This window comes from Chrysoperla carnea, chromosome 5, assembly GCF_905475395.1.
Source record: "Chrysoperla carnea chromosome 5, inChrCarn1.1, whole genome shotgun sequence".
Taxonomy (NCBI): Eukaryota; Metazoa; Arthropoda; class Insecta; order Neuroptera; family Chrysopidae; genus Chrysoperla; species Chrysoperla carnea.
The window spans coordinates 19,872,429-19,896,840 of record NC_058341.1 but is presented as its reverse complement, the minus strand read 5'-3'; the positions used below and the strand labels follow the sequence as shown (position 1 = coordinate 19,896,840).

Here is a 24,412-nt window from a genome sequence, read left to right as displayed (position 1 = left end):
GATTGGTTGATTAAATAATATGACGTTGTATGTTGTGCTATGATTGGTGCATACAATCATTTTCAACACGTGAACAGTAACGTTTGTAGCATGGCATGATGACTCCGTCTAGTATGCGCAATAGTATTATAGTTTGTATGTGTGTGAAAACTTGACATCGAACACTTGGGATTGGGACTATCTGTTACTGCTAGAACCAGAATATTCATATTGTACTATAACTACATTGATTTTTTTTCCAAGAAAATTTCATTTTATTTGTATTTTTCTTTTGTAACGGCCCCCCAAAAAAAGGAAACTTGACTTCGAACGTATTTTCTAATCAGTGTATAGTATAAAATTTTTAAATAATAATTCAGGTGGTTTTATTCTATTTAGAAAAAAGAACAATTATTTATACCTAATTAATTAAATTTAATTAAAATAATAGTGTGTTTTAATTAATTTAAAAAATAAATTAATACATTTAAAAGTAATTTTAAATAATATATAAAAAAATGTATGATATATGATCTAGTGAAAGTTTTTTTTGTTCTAAAGAAGTGATTAAGCTAATAATATTTCTTTAGTTATTATGTTTTAAAAATAATGTGTACGAACTTAGATTTGCCACAAGAAACATCCAAATTGGTAAATATATACTTTTTTACGTGGCTTTTTGTTTAGTTTTTAAATAAATTGACAAAAAAAAAATATATTAATACTACATCTAGTTTTTCTGTTCATTTATTTTGTATGTCTATAGTTGCGTGGTGTTGATTTCTATAAATACAGGGTGTGAGTTTTTATTATAAATCACTTTTTAGGATAAAATTAAGAAAAAAATGTAACATTTGTTTTGTGTGTTCTCTTCAAGTTGTGGTTTTTCATTTATTAGTTATTGAAAATTTAGAAAAATTAAATTTTCAATGTTAATACGTGGCTTTTACCATCAATGGATGTTTAAAAAAGTTTTATATACAACGGTTTTCCTTATTTGATTAAATTAATTCATGAAAATTTTTTTTATCCATTTTATATTTATCGAGAACTATCAGTTTTAGGTTTAAATTAACCTAAAGGTTATACGGACACTGTTGTGTGTTTAGCATGAGTCTCACGTAAGATGTTAAAATAATTTGGAGTAGATAACCAACGTGAAAGAAATTGTAGGTTTTTTGAGTAAAAATTAATTGTTTTTTCCTTGTGTTGACCATGATCCACGGGTTGACTATGTCTTTAATGGGGTCGAGTTAGTACGGGTCTGCGGTTAACCCTGTGATTTACGTTTATTCACTGATCCTCAGAAAATCTGAGAAAAGATAAAAAAATTTAGATAATATTCTGTTCACGCTCTCAAAACTACACCCTCAAATCATGTAATTCTATGCGATCTAAAATGTCTTGTGATTCCCCATTTACTTCAAAAGTTCAGGCAGGTCATTTATGGGATTTAGGGAATGGTATACCTTCTTTTGCAACATTGCATCATATTATTTAGTTTTGTTGAAGGATACCGTATAGTTAAAGATTGGCTTTATCTGCGTTCCTAGAGCAGTGCCGGATTAATTCATGTCGGGGCTCCTAGGCAGTGCAATTCTTCGGAATTTCCTAGGTGATGTGAAAATGAGACGATTTCGTGTCTTTTTTTGTAGTCTTCGTAAACTACCTTGGTACTCCATTGTATGCGACCCTTCTCATATAAATTTTCCTCCTTCTGCTTAATTTTCGTTAATCACCCGGGCCCCTAGACAGTTGCCTAATGCTTAATCCACCACTGTTCAGGAGTTGGAGTTCTTACCTTAATGTTTTGCTTAAGAGATCACCAAAATATTTGGTTAAGCTTAGCCTGCAAGCTTGGATGATAATCCGCTAAAAAAATTCCCTTCTCCTCCGATCTCTTAAGCCTAGCCACCTTGCTAAACGTATATGTGTGACAAAAAGGATTTCAGTGTGTTCTAAATATACATTTCTTGTTCCATGTTCATCTGTAGATTTTCATCTATGTTTGAAATAGTAACTCGTTTTGCTCGCAAGGAGTTTCCCCTTTTGACCCTTGAGGCAGTCTTCGGTCTTGGCTCTTTCCATCTTGTAATGAAGATAAGAGATACTTTTAGGGGTGTTTTTTCCTATTTTTGAAAAGTTGCGATTGAAAAATTTACGGTTTTCCTTCAATCATGTTATTTTGAACCTGTTCTACGCCGAATGGAATAAAACCCGATCTTTCTAACCTGATAGAAGTGAAAAGATCACTTTTAGGGGCTTTTTTTCTATTTCGGGAGGTTGCATGCATAGAACAGAAAAATATAATTTTGGGAGGTGTTTTTCCGATTTTTCAGGGGATTGCAATGAAAAAGTTGAAATTTCACTTGGACTCAGTGAGCTTCACCTGGGGCTATATATTATTAGAAGAAAAATTTTAAAGCAAAAACTATTTTCCATTCCAAAATCAAAGAACATTTGCTTGAAACATTTTTACATAAATTCAATGAATCCTGGTGTATATACAGGTGCTTAAACAATTCGTTATTCCAGTTCATCATAGACTGATATAATCGAACAGGATAATTCTAAATAATCTGATCTGTGATCTAAAGTTAATTCACTCCCTGTAAGATTAAACTTGACTTTCTTTTAAACGATACGAGATAGATGAAAATCTCAATAACAAACACCTTTTTTTGGAAACTCAATAGATTTAAATATGTATATAAGATATTTTAGCTAATTAGCTAATTAATTATGATTTCTTGACATTATTTAGTAAGCAAAATGTCTCTATGAAGGGGAATTATGAATTTTAAAGTGAACTCAACTCAAAAAGAAACACATTTTTATAATAATAATAATAATAAATAAATATAAAAACCAACGCCTGATGAATATAAACCTTATATCCAGTTCTAATAGAGGTCAATAAACGTTTTGTTCATAATACACACATAAGCTATATTTGTTACGGGCAATAAGTATAATACTAGTGTTCTATAGAATCCTAGATCTTCTTAAACGTTCATATGTCCAATTTGAACATTTATTTGGTGATGTATCAGCTTTTTTAAATAGTTCTAGACCTTCATTTTTCCTCGGGGAAGGGGGATTTTAGCTAAAAGCTGCCAAATAAACCCATGGTAATACAATAAATACTGATACAATACTGATCTACAATATCTTTCTTGAACAGTCTAATTTTGTTTTGAACGACATATAACTAGTTATTAATACAGTCTAACTAAGGAATCGACTCCTCGTCAGTAGATTTTTATGGGAGTCAATGGAAAATGATTGCCTGAGTGTACTCAACAAAGAGGTTCTGGTCAAAAATTAGATGTGAAAACTATATGCTTTTTTGACTGATATTTTTTACCAAACCTCGCCGTTTTTTTTTTTTTTTTTTTTTTTAATATATAAGCGTTTGGTAAACAAATACGGGTTTTTGCCGAAAATTTGTTATTGACGAATATAAAGATTATTTTGTGATTCCGAGGACTTGACTTTTTGATTCTTGACATTTTTTATCTTACCTCATCGATTTCGATATATAAGCGTTTAAATATAAAACTTACACGATCCTCAGCTAAAACTTTATAGAATCACTAGGTCATGTCTTCGCTCCGTTCATGAGTTTTATTTCAGGGAGCCACCATAGAAACGACACACTTCTTTAATGAAATGTATGTATGGATATATTAATACATGTAATGAATATAAGTTTTACATTTAAAAAATTTATTCAATATTTTTTGACATTTACTATACCATCTACATGTAAACAATTGAAAGTTATTCATATTTTAAATAAAACTCATGATATATTGCAAATTTTATAAGATAAAAGCGTTGCGGTCGATTTAATTGCCCCCCTCTACCTTCTATGCTCCTTGCGCTAATACATTATCTAGGCAGAGTATTGGTGCATATAGATTTCTATAAAATATCAACATTATATAATTTACCAGTAACATATACAATATTACGTCTACATTAAACATGCTTGCTGCAGTCGAATATACACGAATTTATACGAATTAACCACGATAATGTTTACAAAACTCGTGTTTTTGTTATATATAAAAGTAAGCCCACGTGTTATGTCCTCGTTTATTTTACGATTATACACGATTCATGTTACGAATAAACAAAACACTGCTACTGACTGAATCAGAATCGAATTGTATTACTATCCTTGTTTAGTTTACATATACGCTAATAACATGGTCTAGTCTTGCTTGGTGTAGTTAGCTAGGTAAGTTAAACGATGATAGCGCACTGATAGCTCCTAGTCAAAAACAATTTTAGTAAACGCCATACGTCCTCTATGTATTTAATTACAATGTCATTTTTGATTATGGGGAAAAGGTAGTTGGGAAATTTTTTATTAAATCATATAAGCAAGATAATTAAATAATATTTTATTTTTGTACCACAGCGGTTATGTACGAATTTCCCATTAAAAAATCTTGGCAACTTTTCTGGGACGTCATCAACTCGACATTTGTCTGAATAGCGAGCGCTCACGAACCCCCAGTTCGATAAAAACGCAGCCAATATTGTTTTTGTGTATTTGAATTTGAGAATACGTCAATAAAGAACTTCAATCGAATACCCTAGCTGTCGTTATGCACAGCTTAGCCGGTTGCATACTCTACGTAAAATCTCAATAATCAAGACAGGCTTGTCGTAGCCACTCCTTGTTTCGATAAATTTCGAACAATTTTGCTATGGAAATCACAGGCTCAGGATAAGGTGCGTTTGAGACGACCCCCCTCGTGCTGACGAGCTCGTTACTTAATTTTCTTTATCGCCAGAGTGATCCACTGCCAGTACCCAACTCCGCCTGAATGTGTTATTCAATTCAGTTTTTCGTAGCAATCATTTTCTATCAACAATTTGGATTTTGACGCCTCAAGGCTCCGAAGTGCGCCCTGGCTATCTTAGAAAATGCTGATAAGTGTCCTGCTGTATTCTTTCGTATAATAGATCTAGAAACCTTACGAAGATTTATGATTAAAAACCCCATAGCATATTGAGGAATATATTCCTTTCTATTCCAGGTCGATAAATCGCATCCCTGTAAAGATATGGTTCGGGAGGGAGTTAAAAACTACGTATATCTCGATCCCATTCCTTTTTTAATCAGAACAGTGAAATCCTATGCGATTTCCACAAGTAGGGTCACAGTCTCCACCCTGTTTATTATACTCGCATGACTATGGAAGTGGATAAAAACAGATACAAAGATATCACACAGAGCAGTGTCACATAGCAGTTTGTAGCTGATTATAGCTCACGAGTTAGTCATATTATTTAAGCTCTCGTCACCTACATACACGCAAGTTGTATGTCTGTCTGTCATGTGCATGCATACCAAACCAAGTCTAGTTATCATTAGGTATGTGACGCGGACGATTCAATAATATAGGGACTGTAGGGATATTGAGACTAGTTGTTGTATATTACACCTTTGAACAATCATGGAATTTTATAACAAAGGATCGTAAACTTAATAGGATTTAAATTATTTATCATTAGGGTAAGTGAATTTTACTCCCGAGTTATCAAAAAAAAAATTAAAATATCTTGTTATCCTAATTGTTTCCCCTAAGATCCTTTTCCATTAAAAAAAACAAGGAAAAATAATTTTAAAAAAAATCTATTTTTAGATATGTATTATTTCTAGGGTGTGCGCATGCGTGTATATCATGCTGTTTACATCGCACATGCCATTTAACACGTGTTTTTCCAGTGCTGGAAAGACAAAAACAATTTTAGTAGAGGAGTTCTCTTTTTATTAGTGGAGATGTAACTTGTAAGATTCAGGGGATTTTTTATTGAGTTGGTTTTTATATTTTAGCGTATGAGAGAAACTTGCAAACCTTTTTAAAGCTTTGTTTTTAACTTGATTTGGGATGTATTTTTTGGCTAAATATTATGCAATCAATATATCGGAGCTTCAAAATTTTGTATACCGAAGTAGTGCAGTATGTTCGGCGCAAAATACCTTAGTATTTACAAAAATTAATCTGTCCGGTTTTTTATCGCGATAATTAAGAGAAAAATAGTAGTTTCTACGATAAAATACTTTGAAAAAACCGGAAAGTGTAGGAAGTTAATTAAAAAATATTGGAATGGTGCGAAAAAACTGCCTTCTTACAAAAAGGACGGGAAAAGCTTAACGATTGATATTCGAATTGGGAACGGCAGTTTGTAAATTATAATTGTATGGATGGACATTAACCGGTTATAGTTCCTTTCAAATTCAGGTGCAGGTACAATACTTACCAATTCCCTCCTAGTCATTACTCTATCCTTTTCTCTATCTCTGACGATTTACAAGATGGGTCTTAGGGATCCAAGACCCAATTGATCTATGTTGTTCGTTTACGAACTCAAACTCATTTTTTACGTCTTGAAGACGCTATAAAAATTTCAGCTTGATATTTCTTTTCGTTTTTGAGTTATCGTGATGACAGACAGACAACCGGAAATGGACTAATTAGATGAATTTATGAACACCTCCTATACCAAAGGTTTCTAAGCGTTACAAACTTGGGACTAAAGTTAGTATAGCTTGGTACCTTGGTATATATATAGGTACAGGGTATAATAATGATGATGTGGATGGACTCTCTTATAGACGAATATGTATTAGAAACGGAGGTAAAACCACATTATTATTATTATTATTAGAATCAAGTATTTATAAAAAAAATACTTAACAAAATTAAGCAAATTAATTTCCTTAATTCTTATCAAAAGATAATTTGAGGCATGACTCAATCAGTAAGTGAATAGAGTAGCTAAGACTGAAATATATACATAATGATGAGTCAAATTATTTAAATGAATCATTTTGCTTTGTTTAAAAAATTTGCAATAATGTATTGACCAAAAGTGGGCTTAAAAATTTCCCTCTTCCTTAACTCAACCAATTCACGCTCTAAAAACTAGGAAAATTAGCAAATTTTGTTCCCGGTATTTGTGCCAGGAACTTAGAGGTCTCCTGACCCTACAGTACGTAACTTGCAGATCGTAGATCGACAGCTTCTTACAGAAATTTTGTGTCAGTCGAACCGTTTGTTTGTATGCCCTTCAGGATTTTTATTAATTGAAAATATTGATTAATGATTGGGGTATAATATTTTTTCTCCGAAAATGTAGATTTATGCACTTTATCAAAGGTTAAAATTGACTGATGGGTTTTCAAAGCGTAAATTAAATTGACGTAATTTGAATCATTCAAAAATTTTTACCCTAATTTTGATTAATTTCTTAAGAATCAATGTTGGGTAATAAGGAATGATTCAAATAATTATTGATTACAAATGAAATTTTATTACCCGGAATTGATAATATATTAATTTCTTTTTCGCATTTTTACAGTTCGGTGAATCGACTTTGGATGTTTTTTCGGCAATACAAAAAGAATTTGATTATAAATGTTTATGAGGCGTAGAACAAAACAACGACGAACAATAATAAGGAGAGTAAGAAGAACAACGCGGAGACGAAGAATATTTTAATTGAACAGCCTCGGTATGAGTTTAGAGACACTATTAGAGGCAGCTCAATATTTGGAGCAACAAGAATTATTACGACAAAAGAATGGTGTTATTACAAACAATACTGCTGGTAAGTGTTTTACCTTTTCAAAAAAATGTTACTCGTTGGAAGATTTTCTTTATTTTCCACTTTTATTATTCGGCTTTAAGACCCATCCCACAAGATTAAAATTGACGTTGCAAACAAGTTACTGTTAAGAAACTGGTTAGCAACAATATATACAGTTGTTGATGGACAGCTTTCAGGTACATCGTACTTAAGTCTGTAGGCTCTAACTGTAAGAACTAACTGTCGAGTTCAAAAGAAGTAATTTCTTTGTCTTAATATGTGGGTCTAGTGGCTCAGTCAGGGTGGTCTAGTAAGGGATATCGCACTTTCTGTTTCATCTCTCTTTAATATAAGGGTGATCCACCCCAATGTCTCCTCTCAGAACTGAACTAAATCTTAAAAATCTTTAATTCTTACTGGCAGCTAAAAGGCTTATAAATTTCTAACTACCTCTGCTCAAGGCAGTCATTCTCGGTAACGTCCTCTTGCTGTCTCTAGAGATTTTGAGAGGCAATGTAAGAGATAACGTCCGCTTGTGGATGCTGGAGACCTTGAAGTGACAATGATAAAATTTTTCAAAACCCTTTCAGAAAAAACGTTCGATAGGAATTATTTCAATAAATTTTGTGTTATTTGTCCACAGGTACAAAATTAACATCAAAATTATATCCAAATACGACATATAGTCGTAATACACATGAAATAACCACTCACCATCATCGTATTACCGCTCATAATTTAGATACACTAGCAGCAGTTACAGCCCCTTCATTAATAACGAGCGGGAATGGAGGGGGTCGTACCATACCTAGTGGATTGGTCGTAACATCTTCAAACAAAGATATTCCACAACAATTACAATGTATTCCAATACAAACAAAAACACCAATAATTATCAACAACAATCATGGTAGTATTATTACAACATCATCGTCAGTACCACCTGGTGGGGCTGCTTTAAATGTGTTAAATGTCAACAACAATGATTTACATCACGTTTCAACAATTGTTCAACAACAGACAACAGTGATACCAACGGTTCAACAACAGCATGTAATAACATCACCAAATCAAACAGTGTTATCAACTACAAATGTTTTAAGTGGTACTAGTGGTGGAGGTAAAACAAGAACAGTGTCACAATCATCACAACAATCAGATCAATCATCGTCCTATCATGATTTCGGTAATCATTTTTTAAATAATAACGAGGATTCAGCAACAAATAGTGGTGGGGAGACTAATAAGAAACAACGTACAAACAGCAATAATAGGTAAGTTTATTTGTTTAACTTCTAATATGCTGGTATAAGTATAATTAACAAGTTACCCGTCCGCTTATCTCCCTTCCAAAACACTCGAAATACTTTTTATTATGTATCCAACCTATTCAAGTGTTGCTTTTAAAATAAAACATCTCCGACTAATCAGGTGGGTAACTGCCAGTATCTTAATTATAGCCTATGTTTTATTCTGATGTATGAGCTATACTATTGAAAAGTTTCATTAAGTCTCATAAAGTAGTTTTTGAAATCGTCCAGCGAAGAGAGCGGGTAACTGCAATCTTTTTAATAGGTTATGTTTTTTGTTTCAAAGTTTCATTCAAATATATTCAGTAGTTTTTGTGTGAAAGCGTAAAAAACAAATAAACAAGCTCACTTTCGCTTTTATAATATATAGAGATTTAATTATGCGATACTATTATAATGTATAGAAATTAATTTATGTTTTTATGAGGACATGCCATTCGTCTTTTAAGTCTGAACTTTTTTCCAGTTCTTTATGGTAACCGATAAGCATGCCATTCGCAGAGGTTTATCTAGGTATGGTTCCGGCCTCCGTGACACAGAATAGTGACACAGAAGAAAGCATTTTTGAAGTATGATTACAAGTACCTCCAAAAGTTTATTGTACGACAGTGGTTATTGTATACCCATCTTAGCAATCCCATTTGCGGGTCCGTAGTGCCGTATTTCCACTATACCGCGATGTCTGTAGCATTTGCTACTCTTGCTATTGGTTAATTCGCTAATGCCCTTAAGGATATAATTATTTATCGATTTCCTTACATGGGAACAAACGCCTCGTTTTGAAGCAGGAAGGTTTGAATTCGATCCTAAAAAATCTTCTTTTTTTTTTGTTACAGTTCATGTGTTTTACGTGCTGGCACACGTGAAGTACACAATAAATTAGAAAAAAATCGACGTGCACATTTAAAAGAATGTTTTGAAATATTAAAACGACAACTTCCCACCCAACCAGATGAGAAAAAATCATCGAACTTAAGTATCTTACATTCAGCATTACGCTACATTCACATATTAAAACGTAAAGAACGTGAATACGAACATGAAATGGAACGTTTAGCACGTGAAAAAATATCATCACAACAAAAGCTATCATTGTTAAAAAAAGATTTATCACAACAATGGGATCATTTGGATTTTAATCAATTGTTACCGACCGCAATTGTATCTGGAAGTACAACACAGCATGAGATTATTACGACGTCTTCTTCAGCGGTACCAGGTGCATTTAATAATGGTTTGGATCATGATAACGAACACTTGGGTGGTAATGGACAATTAACAACGTCATCTTCGTATAGTTCACCAAGTTCTATGTCAAGTTTAACTACTAGTAGTATATCGTCATCATCTTCAGCTAGTGCTGCACAAGCTGTCATTGCTACATCACCAACTAGTACAATTGGACCATCTACACATGTTATTTCTGTAAGTTAAACAATCTTATCATGTGAGTAGTATTCTAACATATTTGAATCGGTCACATACGGATCGGATCGGAACCTACCACTGCATTGAACGATTTAATCTTCGATCGATTTAACTAAAAGATGTTACTACTGTATCGCTCCTTTCAACTTATCTACTAATCATTAATTCAGAAACAATTCAAAATTATGTAAATTTTATCAGCATGTTATTTTCAAACACTGAGAATTTCTTAGTAAATGATATAATTTACCAAAAGAACAAGGGATATTAAGACGATTCAATTAAATAATTGTTTTCTTGTAGATTCCAACAGTACCCAGTAGTGGTACAAATAATGGTAATGGTACAGCACCATCTTCACAAGTTGTGCTAACACCAAGCGGTGTAGGTGTAGATCTTCAACAAGCTGGACCCCCACAACAGATAATCTTATCAACAAACCATCCAACAAATCATAAAACAACAATAAATGTCCAGCCAATACATTTACCATTGTCACAAGTATTAGCTGCTGCAGCTGTCTCTGGCGGTGGACATCATCATCAACAGCACCAACAATTACCACCAACCATACAGCTATTAACAACAAATGGTAGTCATTCACATCACCATCATCATGGTCTACGTGTCTTACAGACGACGACTAATGATAATACACGACAGTTGACATTGGTAGCTGCACCAAGTACACCTGGTGCACCTGGAGATCGTCCTTTAGCGTTAGTGGCTACAGCAGCACCTTCAACGAATACAACATCATCGTCGACAGCAGCTTCTTCCAGTGAATCGATTGTTATAACCACTTCAACAACACCAACATCTAATAAACTCGGTGGAGGTATAATAACACTACAGGGTGTACAAGTAACACCAAATAATTTTCGTGCAATAACAACAACAAATAAGAATGGTAGTGCAACACCAGGTGGTCTAGGTGGTGGCTTATTAGCAAATGGTTTAACAAATACTACGACAACTACAAGTAAAAAAGCTACACCGACAACCACATTAACAATACAACCGATTCCACAAGGTTAGTGCACAATAAATTACTTCTGAATCCATCATATGAAATGAGGTGCCAGATCAATAATGCCTTAATTGCTCTTTCAACTCGTGTTTTGTCTGATCTCCACAACTTCTCGTTAGTAACAATAATCTTTTTCTATGTAATTCGAATTTTTGTTTTTTTTTAACGTTATTGATTACCATAGGAACTTCATTTTCGCTTTATAAATGGGCAAATTTCAATTTCAAATCGTGGTGTGTCATTAAATTGCATTTTCTTTATAACAATCTTAAATAATTTTTTGCAATCTTTTAGATAATACAACAAATGGATCAACTCCAACTACAACAATATTATCAGGATTGACAGCACAACAATTAGTGGTATCACCATCCGGTGCTGGTCTAACTGTAGGAGGTAATGCTTCAAATCACCCACACCATCATCCTCACCCACAATTAGCTCATATTATAACAACTGGTACGGGTACAACTACAGCAGCGGTTACAACACATCATCATATTAATGGAAAGGTATGTGTACATCTTAGACCTATCTTTTTTATCTTTCCATTCTTCTTTCTTTGCCGTGAAATCTACTAGTGCTTGCAAAATTGAAAGTAGTAACTGTATGGTCACGTCGTGTACTTCTGGAATCCACTCTTGTATCTACAGGGTGGACATTTTAATCAATTATGGATAATAGTACATTTTATAGTTAATAAATAAAAAAATAACCTAAACAGAAGTTGCAGAGTTTGATGGGAGTCAATTTAGATCATAAAATGTACTAATAAAAAAACAATATTTTTTATTTAAAACATTTTTTCGATAGTTGTTAACTTTCGGAGGAGATGCGACTTAAAGATATGTCATTATTGCATTTAATCGAAAGAAAATACGCTTCAGAAAAATTTTTAAGACAAAAGTTACCAAGGACAATTTAGGTTATTCGCCTGTGTTAATAACTTTTAAGCAGAGATAAATTTTCAAGATCATTTGAATATCAAGGTCAAATCTATCGTCAAACAAGATCTAGTGTCAAACAAGATTTATTTGACACTATAATTTCAGATCAAAGTCATGGACACAGATGAATGTCCTCTGTTGCCCTTGACAACTTTTGGCTAAAGCATTTTTATGTAGCTAGCGTATTTTCTTTCGATTAAATGCAATTATGACATAATTTTAAGCCGCATTTCTTCCGAAAGCTAACAAATTTTGAATAAATGTCTAAACAAAAAAATTAGTTTTTTTATGAGGATCAACTTTCTAATTTGCAGTGTTTGTGTTATTCTATCTCTTACCTTTTCGAATCTAAGTTGACTATTACTATAAAGCCACCCCGAGAACCAGGTACATTCTGATGTCAGAATATCAAATTCGCCATAATAGATTAAAATGGTTTATCCTGTAAAGCGAACGAGTCGGTCGGATATAAACTGATTTATAAATAAAAGATTTGTTTTGCTACAGATAATAACACCCATCATAAAAACATTAAGTGGTCAACAATTACCAATAATTAATACACAATATTTAAATGCAACAACATTCATAAAACCAACAACAATTAACAATCAACAAACAACTGCAACAATCAATAATAACAGCAATAATAGTAATAATAATAATAGTATTGTTGTAACAACAACTCAACAACAATTAAATACAACAACGTCTAATAGTTAAAACAACTGTCTTATCAACCGTCAACTGACATGATGGCATCAAATCAAGAAGAATCATGTAATTTATAATAAATAATGTGATTAAAAATATAATTTATTTTAAATTATATTTATTAATATTAAATATTTATTTATTTATCAATTAAATTTGATAACAAATCGATTTAAAATTTAAAAAAAAATAATAAAATGGGTCGTCCAAATAAATTTAATAATAAATATTTATATTTGATAATATAATAAAAATATAATGTTTCTTAAAAAGTGTACATTTTTAAGGACATGCAAAAAAATGGAAGAGTTGGAAGTGTTGAATTTATTTATGATGAGAGCTTAAATAAACTTGGAAAGTGTATAGCTCTCTCTTAATACAGATCAAGATTTATTTAATATGGTGCACAGAGGCAGGTTTTATTTAATTTTGAATGCATTTAATTTATAAATATTATTTTTTAATTATTTTTAATTTCAAACATTTATACTACAATATACGGGGTGTACCGTGATTCGATGGACATGGTTTAGGAGCGTATTCTTTGGAAAATTTTAAGCCGAAAAAGTGTCTTATAAATTTTTCCCAAAACCAAATAATTAAGGAGTTACGGACACTAATAAAATTAGCCAATGAAGTAAAGACATTTTTGATTAAAATAGTTTAATGTTTTACTAAATCGGAAAGTTCTTGCTGTATGGGACGTTTTGTATTAACTTTAGGAAATTACCTTTCTTTGCCTACGATGCACATTTAAGAATATAATTGTTTATTAGGAATTCTTCGATTAGGCATAATAAACTCGTTTAACTATTGGGTTTTGGACAAAAGTATATAAGGCACATTCGACTTAAAATTGTCCAAAGAATACGCTCTTAAGCTATGTTCATCGAGTCACGGGACATCCTGCATAAAATTACACCACGTTTAGATGTGTACATTTTGAGAGCATTTGTGTATATACAATGAGCTTTTATTTTTTAACAAAGAGTTTTTAAAACATAAAAGTTTTCAAAGCGTGAACACATCTATCCATAATACGTAAATAAATGTTTTATTAAAAATGAACAGAAAAAAAAAACCACATACAAAAAATGTATAAAAATCATCATCATGTACCGAGTGACTATAAATAATTGACTGTTATGTAATAAATGAAAATATTTAAAAATTATTACTTAAAAGTCAATTATTTGTGTGGGTTTGTTTACTTTTTAATAAAATTTTGTATATATATATATATTTTTAATAAAGTGATCGTAATCATTTTTATTTTAAACAAAAAGCACGACTACTCAAACTTTGTATATACACACACCTTTATATTACTGTTAATATTTATTTATATATAATATGTAAAATTTACAACCGCATTGGGAGCGACTGATTAATAGAAAGGGTAATTTTCATTAAATTTGACGACATACTGTTTTTAATCAACGTTTTTAATTGATTAGCGTCAAATCATTAAATGAAAAGCACCTTTATTTGACTGAACGAAGGGTGGAGAAATAAATTAATGCGGTTGCTGCATTATACTGTATATAGCTATATATAAATTGGGTGTCCCATTACAGTTGTCCGAGACTTACGGATATGAATTTATACATTTTAAAGGAACATATACAATTACGTTTTATTTGTCGTTTATTTTAAAGAAATTGTACAGAAACGGCAATTGTTTTGGGACCCTCGGTATTTTTATTTTTGTACACTTAATCGAATTATGTATTGAAATGTTTACGATTACTTTTAAAATGATTGAAGATGATTTTTTTTTTACATTATATAATATCAATAGTTTTTGAACCACATAGTACTCATGATTTATAATAGATGCCAAGTTTTACAAAGTGTTCGAAACTATCGTATTAAAAGAGCAGAGAGATCTAGAATATAAAATCCTAAAAAAAAAAGTTTTTAAAATTTAACATCTTATAAAATCAATAATAAGAAACAGGGGTACCGTAAATTGGTGCTCAGTGCACCTAGATGAAGGATTCCTCTGTGCTCTCCTTAATAACAACCTGTCATCTGAAGATTAGACGTCTCCGGGTAAGAGATGCTATTTTAAATCGAGCTCTTCTAATACGATTGTTTCGGGACACCTCATATATAAAAGAAAAACAAATAATTTTTTTTAAATTGATTAATATCATTTTTATTTCTTTTTTAATATTGTACAGATTTATTTTTATTTTTTTGCTTCTAAATCTTCATTTACAGGAAAACGATTTCACATTAAAAAAAATCGTTTTCTTTGTGAACGGAATATATTGTCCCTGTCTGGGTAAAAATCATGTAAAATTAGGAAGGGGTAAACCGGTGGATAGTTAGTTTCGATCATCTCAATCAACAAATCCGCCAAAAAATATATTATTTACATATTTTTGATCTCATTTTTATTATTTTCGTCCAATCAAAAAAAAAAAAACAACGTTACTTCACATGCTAACGCAAGAAAAAAAAAGTTTCTTATGTAACTAAAAACGTATATGCAAGTAAAAAAAAATTGAATATTTTATGCCCAAGAACTGATCGTAGCAAATCTTCCCCGATAAAAATTTTACTCGGAGTGATTTTTTTTAAATTCATAACTGTTAGGGTTTTTGGGCTCATTTTAAGGTTGTAAAAACTTGTACCTCTTTAAGAACGTACTGTGCGTTTTTTAAATCATTTCTCATAGTACATCAATGAGTGTGAGAAAGCACATATACATTAAGCAATGTGTATAATTAAGATACTATTATATGTTTGCTTGCATGTTTGTATTGCATGCAAGTAGATATTATGTAATAATATCTTTCTTATACACATTGCTTAATGTAGTTGTTCTCTTTCATACTCATCGATGTATTATGGGAAATGACTTTAAAAAACAAATTGTATAAATACTATAAAATAAAATATTAATTAAACTTTAGTTTTATCAGGGAATATTTTCTACGATCGGCTCTGTTACTATTTTGTGATAAAATAAAGAAAGAGAAAAACCGCAAATTTGAATAATAAAATTAATGAATGGATTATTTTTATAAATATTTATTATTATTATTTTTTTCTTGTGAATAAATCTAATTATTGTGTATGTTTCAAATAATTGTGTAGTTTTAGTTTTTAAAAGATTCTTATTATTCAAAGTCATACATTTTTTTTTTACTTTCATATCATAAAAATCATCGTAGAAAATTCATTCAAGATTGATTCATAACAATTACGAAATCGAAACAAGAAACAGAGATGTTATTTTGATATTAGTTTTATTTTTAAAGAAACGCGTTCGTGTATTATACTACTAAAACGTGGAGAGGGTGAAATACACTAGTCCCACCCATTAATTGCGGGTATCAATTGATTTTTATTATAAGGCTTCATTTTGCTCATGAGATCAGCTCGTGTATTAGCTCGTGTATCGTTAAGCTGGGTTCAAAAAAATTCATTCTACTTAAAAAAAAACCTTGTAATATCTGAGTTAGTTTAGCTTTGACACGACAAACTCAATAAAAGTTTTTTCTTAAGCCGAAAGCTGCTATGATAAGTGAGGGTATATAAAAATTGAAATATCCCAGTTATTTACCGTCGCTTTAACATTCCAAGCTACGTATAACTTTTCAACATGTTCATGAAACAATTTTTGAAGGTCCAATGTCATAAAAAGAGTTCAAAAAGCTGAAATAAGTCTAAGATCGTATGCGAAAAGGACATCTCTCTTAATATATTTAATTTCGTACTATCTGTTCGATGAATCAATCAAAAAGTTATATAAATTGTAATATAAAAATAAAATTTATTTAAGAAAAACAAACCAATTGTATAAAAAAAAACTTTAACAAAAAAAAAATCAATTTTAAATATTTAAAAAATAATTGAAATTATATTATTCATTTAAATAGATTTAAACAAAACAAAAAACAAATTGTAAATATTGAATTAAAATTATTATTAAAATATAAAACAAAAACCTTTTTAAAATATAAAAAAAAATTATGATGTATTATTAATTAAAATATTAAAAACAAAATATTTTCTAAAAATAGTTATCCATATTTAGTTATTAAAAATACACACAGTTAGGCCTTTCGTACATTTACGAGATGTCTTAGAGCTGGAGGTGTGTATTCGTACAGATATTCGAACAAACAGATCAATTACCAGAATGTCGAAAAGAGACTAAAACAATATGAAGAGGCGAAGCGCAAAAGTAATCTTTTTATTTTGAAAGCCAAATTGGAGTGGAGAATGCTAACACAAAATATCAAATCATCATTTGCAACTGATATGGCGACCTATTTATTCCGATTTCCCTCTAGTTGGTCAGACTTTTAGGCGCAAATGGCTTTTATAACATAATATTGGATCAGACAATTTGTAAATCGTTTCCGAAGTACTCATTGGGTTAAACTTACCCATCGATTATTAACGATATTGGGACAATTATCCTGCATTCAAGGGAATATAATATACCCATAGTATACATTCTGAATCGAATTTAAATTAGACAGAAATATAAACCTCTTGTAAAAATAAGAATAACTTTTGCTCCATACAGAATTGGTTCCAGCTTTTAGCAGACTTAAATCGTCGATTACGTGTATGAATGGCCTTGTAATCAATTTTATGACAATTTAAAATGCCTTGTAAATATTTGCTCTTTAAAAAAGAATCTTCCGAATTTCCCCTCAACAAAAATGTATCGAATGTTTAAAATGAACACGTATCATTGTTTTGATATATAAGCAGTTGTATAAGATTTCACTATTTGTACCGTTTATCCTGGGCAGCAACCCCAAAAAACCCTATTTTTAATTTCTTATAAATCAATATAGGTCACAAAATTTCCTGACGCTCTAACGAATGGAATGCAGAAAATCGCATTCAAATCCGTCTTACTGTTCAAATTGTTCGAACTTTGATTGTTTTAAGCGTTTCGTTTCTGCGACTAAGGAGTTTCCGCGACTAAAAATATATCTCATTGCATTTTATCAACTCTCAACAGTGCCTGTAAAAAAGAAACAGGCTGTTTATATAACTTAACTATGATTATACTCTTGGAATCAAATTGGATCGCCCCTTTTAAAAAATTTGAAACGAAGATGAAAATTTATCATCCCACCACTTTCTATCGAAGGTTAAAACGGCAAGAAAAGTTATCTAATAATAGTCTAAAAATTTTAAAGCTTATGAATGTGTTTTTACGCATTCTCGTACGAACTTTTTAAGCAAATTGAACACTTTCGAATTGAAACTTTTCTTCAAACATATAATAAAACTAATTTTTTCTTTAAATTACCCACAGCGTACTTAGAATTTTTTTAAAAGGGGTTGGTTTTTTGATGTCAAAGTGTATTTTATTTCAAATTAAACATTTGTTTAAAAACGAATTTATTATCTTCTTTAACTTCTGTAATGAATCAATAAAAACTGTTTTCCCTCATCCTTTAATCGCAAATCAATCTTAAAGGATCCCACAGTTTGTATTTGAAAAATAACACTCGTTCAGTTTTTATAAAATTTTTGGAATCCTTTTGAGTATGATATAATGGTTAATTTTAACTCGAGTACGATTTACGAAAAAATATTTGTGGAAGGAAAGTTTTTAAGTACGGGAGGGAGGTGTTAATATCACATACATTTTTTAATGACTCAGATTACTATAGTTTCTTTATTTTTCGAACTTCTATCTGTATCTAAGAGATAAAACTACATGGAACGCGGGGCACAATAGAACAACCGTAATATTTATCCTTAATCCAAGAAAATTTCGAAACAAATTACAGAGAATTATTAAATTAACCAGACTTAATAATTTTGTGTAATTTGTCTGATGTTTTCTTGGAATAAAGTACAAATATTTCGGTTATTCCATTGTGGCCTACCTCTCCCTACTCTTAAATAACAACTGCGCGATCCTTTATTTTTCAAATCGAATAAAATTTATTTAAATATTTTAAATAAGTTTTATTGTAAATGTTTCATTATTTATATATAAACAAAAACAAAAAAATGTATTTAATATTATTTTATTTTCTTAAAAACAAATTTAAAAAAACAAAAACAAATCATACAATAATTAGTCAATATCAAAAAAAAGAAAAGATATATAAAAAATTAAAAAAATATATTATTGTGTTTTTATTTCTTCTAAATTTTTTTCAACGGCAACCTTTATTGAACTGTAATTTTCTCTGCTTGAGATTGTTAAAAAAGTGCAGAAATTTGAAAGAAATCAAACGAGAGCAACCACTCCGATATTTAAATGATTATGATTCCAATCGCTAATTCGAGAAAGTAAACCATATGGCATTGACTTCGAGGAAGTAGTTAGCATCTCATATAAGTTGTGCTGATGGGCGTTTACGAGCATTCAGTAAACTATCGAACAGGACACATACAATTTACCAACATTCAACAGCATGTAGTGACAATGAACGTTCACTTATCTAGCTTAGTAGAAAATTCTTACCGGTCAAACGCATTTAATAAACCAAAATCGACAATGGATACATGGTATACTTAATTGTCTGGAGAACATCCTCGCCTAAATCGTCTTTTGTGGCAGCTAACCAATCAAAAATGTAACACAATTAGTCTAATCACAGATTGTGTTAATGCCTGGTATACATTTAGAAACACTTAGCGATAAATCCCAACAACTCAAAACTAAGAAATTTTTTTATATTTTTGAAGCCTACATACTTACAAAAAAGTGCGAGTTTAGAGTTCCGTACTCGAAACGTTTAGAGTTCAACTCAGAGTGAGCTATAAGGAAAATCAATTCAATTTCCTATATATTTGCCTGATTTTCTAGGTGTAAAGGATAAAATAAATTCTTAAAAAATAAATAATTTTTTTATTTTTATTGTTTTTTTTTTTCAAAAATTAAAATAAAATTAAGATCAGAAGAGAGAAAAACATAAAATTGTAGAAAATAACAAATTAGTTTTTTTTTATATTATAAACAAATATACACAAAATACATGATGAATGTCGACCGTTTGAGATGAATAATTGATGATGATACAAGATGTTTCAGATTCAGGTGTTGGTCATGCGACATAAATAAATTTATTAATATCGTTATCATCACGACGAATATATTTCTGTTCAATTAACCACTCTAATTGTTCTTTAATCATTTTCTTCGATGGTAAAAACATATTCTTTAAAATATCCACTAGCTCTGTTTGTAATGCTGTATTACTGATACTTTTACGCATCTTTAAAATCTTTATAATTGCTTCTTGGGTACGTAAAATTCGTAATTCAACAATTGATTTATTATCCTCTTGTTGAGATCGTTCTGTACTTAACTGCAATCGTCCAATGAGATTTACTTTCCCCCGTCGTTGCATTTTACCATTTTTAATTAACGAAAATTCTTGATTAATCCAAAACGTTGTATTTTCTTCAAAATCTTTCGGAGCCGCTACTAACGGTTCATATATTAACAATTGTTTCTTTAATTTTGGAAATGCAACTAACGACCAGAGAGTTCGACGTAATTCCCCATCGGGTAATTCAGTTGCTAAGCGTAAATTTTCATATGTAACCTTTTCCTTTGGCCGTTGATTCCAAGCAAAAAGTACGGCCATTTGAAAAGTGGTGACATCTAAATCGAAACGACCCACTGAGTTCGCGAATGTTATGGTACCATTACTCATATGATGATACCATTGTAACTTTCGACCTGAATGTTTTTTCTTATAAAATTCTTCAACTTCAGGGATATAATCTTCGAGTTCGATTGGTAAACTAACACTAACACGTTCCGATCCTCGAGCCCATGCACCAGCATTTAATATTTTTATATTGATCGCATCGTGTCGTGTGGTTTGTGAACGAAATTGTGTATTTAAATCTTCAGAGACCTTAATATCTTGGAACATTCGTGCCAATTTGTTAACATAATCAGCAGGCATACCAACTTCTCGTAACCATTCAACCATGTCCTCTTCTTTCTCACTATCAGCACTAGCATCTAAGATTAAACGTCGCGTTAAATGTGCTTTATGATAACGCATAAAGACATCTTTGTTAGCAACGTATTTTAAAACTAATAAAACATTTTTTAAACGTTCTTCGATTTCTTCACTACTTAAACGTTTACTGAGCGGTGTTCGTCGTAATAACATATCACAATAGTTTGCTAATAATTCAGGACATTTACTCTCTGGTGCAACGACTTTTGTACCTAAAGCACGACCACTACCAGCTAATTCTAATTTAAACACTGTTGTATCGTTAACAACTGCTTTGAATGCCTTGTCTCGTGCTGTTAAAAATCTTGGATCGTCCAGAAACGCTTCTTTTACTAGAGTACTAAATTTACGAAATAATTCTAATAATCGTTCAACATATTTTTCTGAATCTTGTGTTATTATATCAGCTGCTGCCACCTGAAACAATTATCGATCAGTAAAAAACATGCTAACGATTAAAACAACTTTATTCACCATAACTGTTTATGAATATTTTTAAAATTAAATCAGACTGTAACAGAATATATGACAAAGAGCAATCTGGAAAAGAGCTTAAAAGTAGCAGATATACAGTGGTGGATTTAGGTTCAATGCCGCCCTAGTGCCGCCCCGTCTTATATGACGCTCTTTTTGTTCTATGCGAAAGTGATTATTGAAATTTAACAACTAATTTTCAAATATTTAGTATTTTTGAAATGATCTGACAACACTGGATAAAAGAGTCCAATCGTGCATCTGTAAATAGCACGTGGGAAAGATTATCCAAAGGTATTAATTGACAAAACTTACTAATGTCAAACCGATCTTTGTAGACTTTGTCATAAAGAACAGGGAGTCACAAAAGAAACTATCATTTGGAATGGACTAAACTTCAGTCAGATGAAATTAATGGAGTATATTCTAACGTTTATCAAAACTATAGGGCTTCTGAAACATCTTTGAACGGAAGAAGGTACACAATATCAAGTTGGTTGATAAAATCATTTGTAAGATTTAATCTTAATACACCTACCATATCTGCAAGACCAGCTTTAATGATATGTTGTTCTAATTCATTTAACATAGGTTGAACTCCTTCAGGTACTCGTTCCAACAAACGAAACATTAATTGAAGCCGCTCAGTTTCACCAGCTTGTATAAGTGGGGCACATTCTGCTAAGAGTGTTGGTAATGGTGTCCAAACTAGCACTCGAACACAACATTCAGCGACAGCTCCACTCCCCGCTTCTAAATACTTCTGTGCGCGTGCCTCTTCTTCACGTAGTTTTGCATCTGCATATCGCATAAATGATTGTACTCCATTTGCTTGTAAATGTTGTGGGGCTTTTAATTTATAAAATTCTTCGGTTGCTTGAATGTATGCAGCCTCGAAATTATCACGATAAATTTGCATTTTATCGTCACGATTCGAACATAAATTCACATAGGATTCACGTACACCAATCACTAGTTGTGAATCGAATGCTTCACCATTACGTTCAGCGTGTACTAATTTCATTGCTGAGTCTTGTAGACGATGTTTAATATCACAGAAGATACTTTGATTCCAAGAATCTAACATTAATTTTCGTACAATACTCTCATCTTGGGTATTTTTTTTGTTACCACCAGATGATGAATTTTGTACACTAGCTCCACTACTCCCCCCAGTGATTGTTTTACCTATGGTTAGAAATAAATACGTAATCCTGGATATAAGAATATTTTAAAAGGGATGTAGTATAACCGAGTGGGGTGAGTCTACCCCCACTCCGTGAATGTAATGGTGTAGTTTTTTACATACCTTGTAATGTCGATTCTAATTGTCGAAACGGTGTTGGTAAATAATTACATTGTGTAAAAAATTTCCTCCATTCAACAATATATGCTTTTAATAATGCTTGTTCCTCACGATTAGCCAACACACGGGCTTGTGCTTGCTTTATAAACGCAAATATATCAGCCTGTAATGCATCACGCATCTTCACCGGACCTTTTTCATCCCATGAACACACCAAATGAACGTTATAAAATAATTCTTGCCATTCAGCTTGTGTGACCGGCTGTTGTTGTAATAGTTTTAAAACGATTGGCCTCATCGATGGCCATTTATCTTCAAAACTTAATTGGCCTTTATCCTTTAAATAATAAATTTTTAAATCAGTGTTTTTATTTATAGCTAATTTGTTATGCAGTTTCTTACATACCTTTAATAAAGCCATGTTTGTTTATAATTAAATATTTTTTATTAATTAGTTAATTAGTTTTTTATAATTAATGCCTTGTTGACATTTTACTGACTTTGACAGTTTAATTACAAAGTAGGGAAAACGGAAAAAATCCAAATACAAAAATTTCTGTTTTTTGTTTAATCACTCGATTCTAGTGATATTTTTTTATTTAGTTAGGGAATTTTTTTTGTAAAAATGAAATAACTTTAACTTGTGTAGCCTGAATTTATCTTCATGTCGCTGAAACTGTTATTAAAAATGCAGTTCAAGAAATATTTCTTTGAATAAGAATATCCTTTTTTCTCATTTTTAAAAACTTTTCAAAAACTATCAAATAATCCCTGTTTCTGATCAACCCACCCTTCGATTCACTTCACATTTTTTGTAAACTTGTCAATATAAATTTCCAAGGAACCGTTTCCGAGATATTTTAATTAAAAAGATCTCTTTCGTAAATTAAACATCAAAATAAATATTCATTAAAAATCTTATTTTGGTGAATAAAACATTCTTTAAATGAACCTTTCCTCATACGTCATGTGGGAAACGACCTTTCCAACCTTTGAAAAGTTTAATGCACTCTCATTCACAAAAAAACTCATTTATTAGTATGTTTAATTTTTGAGCTTGGTCTCGAAAATCAAACATTTTTCAAACATTACAACCGACTTAATTTTTTCGCTTGTGTGTTCTTTAACAAAAGGTAATCACTTTTTAAAATGAAAAAGTCTATTGGCGAAATATAATGACACATTTCCGAGTTGTTCGACTCTCAGGTCACAGGTGCCGTTATTTCAAGATATCAAACATATTTTTAGTACATCTATGCAAAAGTGCTTTGATTTATTCGTTTTTCAAATATTAATCACTAATGACGTAAAGGAGCCATAAGTTGATTTAATTTAAAAAAAATAGCGTTGGTCTATGAAATAACTATAGTCTATGGACTATTAAGAGAGTGGGCTAATTCTATTAGACTGTTCATTCATACATTTTAACAGTATTGTTGTAAATTACTGTGGTTACTTAATATCCATCTATTTTATAAAACCTTTTATCGTAATTATATTTTAAGCCACATGATAAAATGATTTTCTCAATAGACAATACTAGTTACATAGAAGTTCCCACTACTATATTTTATCTATATGCATAGAAGTATGATTTTACGCAGAGACTTGATGGCATGAAAATTGAAATTTGC

General features: G+C 31.1%; 2 protein-coding genes across 3 annotated transcripts; one reads left to right on the top strand and one right to left on the bottom strand.

Annotated features, from left to right (window-relative positions):
* The first annotated feature begins 492 nt into the window (after positions 1-492).
* LOC123299702 (mucin-5AC) lies at positions 493-13,069 on the top strand. 2 transcript variants are annotated; one of them, XM_044882005.1, is made up of 7 exons: positions 493-630; positions 7,363-7,611; positions 8,234-8,864; positions 9,737-10,325; positions 10,632-11,361; positions 11,653-11,870; positions 12,813-13,069. In XM_044882005.1, the coding sequence occupies exons 2-7, from the start codon at positions 7,518-7,520 to the stop codon at positions 13,026-13,028; spliced, it is 2,478 nt and encodes an 825-aa protein (XP_044737940.1). In that variant the 5' UTR covers positions 493-630; positions 7,363-7,517; the 3' UTR covers positions 13,029-13,069. The 2 variants fall into 2 exon arrangements, with proteins under 2 accessions (XP_044737940.1, XP_044737941.1); XM_044882006.1 differs by lacking the exon at positions 493-630 and adding an exon at positions 5,480-5,512.
* Positions 13,070-19,983: 6,914 nt separating this feature from the next.
* Positions 19,984-23,335, bottom strand: LOC123300973 (cullin-5). The gene is made up of 4 exons (XM_044883670.1): positions 23,185-23,335; positions 22,782-23,115; positions 22,011-22,660; positions 19,984-21,415 (listed from the first exon to the last, which is right to left on the bottom strand). Exons 1-4 carry the CDS (start codon positions 23,197-23,199, stop codon positions 20,066-20,068), a joined length of 2,349 nt encoding a protein of 782 aa, XP_044739605.1. The 5' UTR covers positions 23,200-23,335; the 3' UTR covers positions 19,984-20,065.
* Between the last annotated feature and the right edge of the window lie 1,077 nt (positions 23,336-24,412).